We start from the raw sequence: 3,723 nt of genomic DNA, 5'->3' as shown, positions 1-3,723 counted from the left end.
TAAGCAATCTTGATAGTGTTAAAGAGATAAACACAGAAGTCTAAAACTCAAGACTGAGTTGAAAAAAAGTTCAGAGGTGCCATATAAAGTTTGGTCAAGGAAAGAATCTAGTCAATAGTTAAGCAACTGGCAGGAGTTCAACCTTACCTAATCACAAAGTAATCATAGGCAATAACAGCTATATTATTTTTGGAATGTATAGCTTAATCATTGTAGCTGAGTGGTTCTCAAACTTTGATGTGCTTCAGAAATCACCAGGAGAGATAAAGAACCCAGAGACCAAGGTTCACAAAAGCAGGGTAGAGACTGGGCCTTAGAACTTTTGCCATGTTCCTAGACCATTTATTAACTATATTAGTGCATCAAAATACTGTGTTTGACACCAGGATGAACAAGACCAGAAATCAAGATTGTCTTAGAAATGCAGAGATTGTCAGTGGATAGGAACACAAAACAAATTTTTATAAAAAAATTTTTTCATTAACAAAACCTCTTCAGCTATGACAGTGCCATGTTAAACCAAGTTCTACTGCAAAAGCACACAGATTATCTGTGTAGTCAGCCAAAATGTTCAGCTCCTGTATGTTCATTTAATGAAGATCCAGCACTTCAAGCAAAGACATTGTAGCTGCAGCGATCCCATTTTATGAAAGAGCAATAACAATACCCATGCTGCCCACCTTTTGCCTTTAATATGATTAATGTTTATCCATATGCTTGTTCAAGGGATTCCAGCACTCAAAAAAACCAGGAACAAGATTTTTGAAAAAGCCCTCCTGAGGAAGGAGAATGCAGAATGCAGTTAATCTACAATCTGGTTGTGGTCAGACTGACAAGCTGGACACCAGATGGTAGCCATCAAGATGAGCGTGCTGAACTACATGTAGCCTGTCCTTACAAATAGTTTCCAAGCCCCTGTGCCCCTTAAAAACTCTCCAATCAGTGTAAGACATTTGAAATGGTCTTTGTGACTTGAGTCCACCATCTCCTCAGGTTTGGGGCTCTTAAATGAAACCTGTATTTTTTCTACTAACACTTGTCTCTTGAGTTTGTCCTTCGAGTTGTGAGCAGCTGAGACTGAATTCAGTTACAACACAAAACTGTTGGTGATGTGTTTGTTTGTTAGTTCTGGTTTTTGGTTTTTTGGTTTTTTGCTCCAACTTGTGAGTGTTGGAAGGATGAGGATATCAGACTACCTATGAAATCACCTCTGTCAATGGTCTCTTCTCAGTTTAAAATTGAATCAAACAAGTACTTTCAATGGACTCATCCACAGAAAAAGAAACTTGACAAAATGGAAAGAACTATAAAAATAAGAATTTCAGAGGAGTAAAAACAATTTTTAAAATTTTCCCTCAATCAACCATGTAATACTTATTAGTTAGAGCTGAGGCTGGTCATGTATTTACATGATTAGTTGTTAATTACAAGAAGAAAATCTATGTTAATCGCATTAATTGAATTTTTCACTAGCCTCCATTAACATAACTATTAATACCACTTTTAAAGGTTTTAATTTCATTTTTATAAACTGATTGGGCTGAAATCAGAAGTCTGTGATGAGAAACCATACAAGATTAACAACATTCATCCTGCTGGGATTGACCAGTGACCCACATCTTCAAGTTTTGATATTTATCTTTCTGCTTATCACCTACATGCTAAGTGTAACTGGAAATCTGACCATCATCCTCCTTACTTTGGTGAATACTCAACTGAAGTCTGCTATGTACTTTTTTCTCCAAAATTTTTCTCTTCTAGAGATCTCATTCACTACGGTCTGTATACCCAGATTCCTTTACAGCATGTCTACTGGAGATAAGACCATTACTTATAATGCTTGTGCTAGTCAACTATTTTTTTTTATCTTTTTTGGATCAACTGAATTTTTCCTTCTGGCCATCATGTCCTATGACCGCTATGTGGCCATCTGCAAACCCCTACATTACGTGACCATCATGAGCAGCAGAGTCTGCAGAAAATTTGTCCTGTGCTGTTGGGTTGGAGGTTTGTTCATCATAATCCCTCCACTTGGCCTAGGCTTAAATCTGGAGTTCTGTGACTCAAATGTCATTGATCATTTTCTCTGTGATGCCTCTCCTATCCTCAAAATATCTTGCTCAGACACATGGTTGATAGAACAGATGGTCATAACCTGTGCTGTGATGACCTTCATCATGACCCTTGTGTGTGTAGTTCTCTCCTACATATATATCATCAAGACAATCCTAAAATTTCCCTCTGCCCAGCAAAAGAAAAAGGCTTTTTCCACCTGTTCTTCCCACATGATTGTTGTGTCTATCACCTATGGAAGCTGCATCTTCATTTACATTAAACCTTCAGCAAAAAAAGAAGTGGACATTAATAAGGGTGTGGCAATACTAATCACTTCCATTGCTCCAATGCTAAACCCATTTATATACACCTTGAGAAACAAGCAAGTGAAACAAGCATTCACTGACTCCTGCAAAAGAATTGCATTTCTTTCAAAGAAATAGGGAAATATTGAAATTGTAGATTCAAGTTATCAAAAATGTGATATTGTTATTACTTATAATTAGATTATTACTTATAATTAGATTAGAGCAGATCGACAAACTGTATTTGATACTTGATAAGTATAGAAAACAAAAGTAAGCTTTATATGTTATAAGAGAAACTTAAAGTGTTAATATGCACCTAGTAGGAAAAAATGTGAACTCATATTTTAGCTTTTATTTCTTTTTAAAGTAATCCATCTTTATTGTATTTTTAAAATGTATGAATATTCAATAAATTACAGAAAATAAACTGGTCCTTTATCCTAGATAGTTTGAGAAACACTGGGCCAATAGGTTGTACTTTTCTAAACTATTAATAACTTTTCAGTCATTGATAAATTCAGATTAACTGTCTTAAAATGTTTTTGGTCTTGAAGCTAAGACAGATCCTAACCAGTTTATATTTCCTCTTTTGGCAAAACAATTGTGCTAGAGGGCCATATCTGTCCAGAAGAACAAGCCAGATCACACCTCCAATCCAGTGTTACCAATTAAGTCAAATCAGTTGTGTATATGGGTGAATCAAATAGATTAGATAGAGATAGATAGATAATAGATGATAGATATAGCTACAGATATAGATATATAGATAGATACATATATAGATACAGAGAGAGTGAGAGAGGGAGCTATAGACAGATAGATAGTTGAGACAGATAGTTTCCAATCACATAACTATCAGGACCATTCTCAAAATGTGATAAGATAAATCTCAAAAATATAGCCTGTGAAAAGACAAATATATTTTATTATGAAGGAGGAAAACTAACATGTTAAAGACCTAGAAATAGCATCTTAAATAGGAGTTTTAAATAAAGTTAGAATGAAACATCTTTTCTTAGGAAAAAGCAGGGCAAGAACTGAAACACATATTTTGGCACTAGTTAAAAAGGCAGCTATACTATGGGCATAAATGAGAACCAATCTCAATAATATTCAATTGGAAAGGTATTTGAAAACCTCAGGTAATATATTAATCAAAAATCAATAGCATAAAATTTAAAAGAACAAAAAAGTATGAATATCAGAATTACTTCTCAAGGAGAAATCTTTATACACTTAGATATTATATTTTTCACAAATTTTTCTCTCTATCTCCTTATTCCCGTATGTCCAGACATATGGAATACTTTTGTCTCTCTAATCTTTTATTTTTAGATTCCTGTTCATTCAGAAATGTTTT

General features: G+C 34.4%; 1 protein-coding gene across 1 annotated transcript; it reads left to right on the top strand.

Annotated features, from left to right (window-relative positions):
- Positions 1–1,559: 1,559 nt before the first annotated feature.
- On the top strand, positions 1,560–2,498 carry LOC103269833 (olfactory receptor 6C2-like). Its single transcript, XM_008067389.1, has one exon. The coding sequence runs from the start codon at positions 1,560–1,562 to the stop codon at positions 2,496–2,498; it is 939 nt and encodes a 312-aa protein (XP_008065580.1).
- The last annotated feature ends 1,225 nt before the right edge of the window (positions 2,499–3,723 follow it).

The sequence above is a fragment of the Carlito syrichta genome, unplaced genomic scaffold (genome assembly GCF_000164805.1).
Source record: "Carlito syrichta isolate Samal-C Ts95f unplaced genomic scaffold, Tarsius_syrichta-2.0.1 Scaffold309503, whole genome shotgun sequence".
In the NCBI taxonomy this organism is placed as follows: domain Eukaryota; kingdom Metazoa; phylum Chordata; class Mammalia; order Primates; family Tarsiidae; genus Carlito; species Carlito syrichta.
The sequence above is the reverse complement of the archived record's forward strand: the minus strand, read 5'-3'. Positions and strand labels throughout refer to the sequence as shown.

Bases quoted from the DNA above. Each gene is read 5' to 3' on its own strand.
- LOC103269833 (XM_008067389.1), top strand. From the start codon at position 1,560: ATGAGAAACCATACAAGATTAACAACATTCATCCTGCTGGGATTGACC.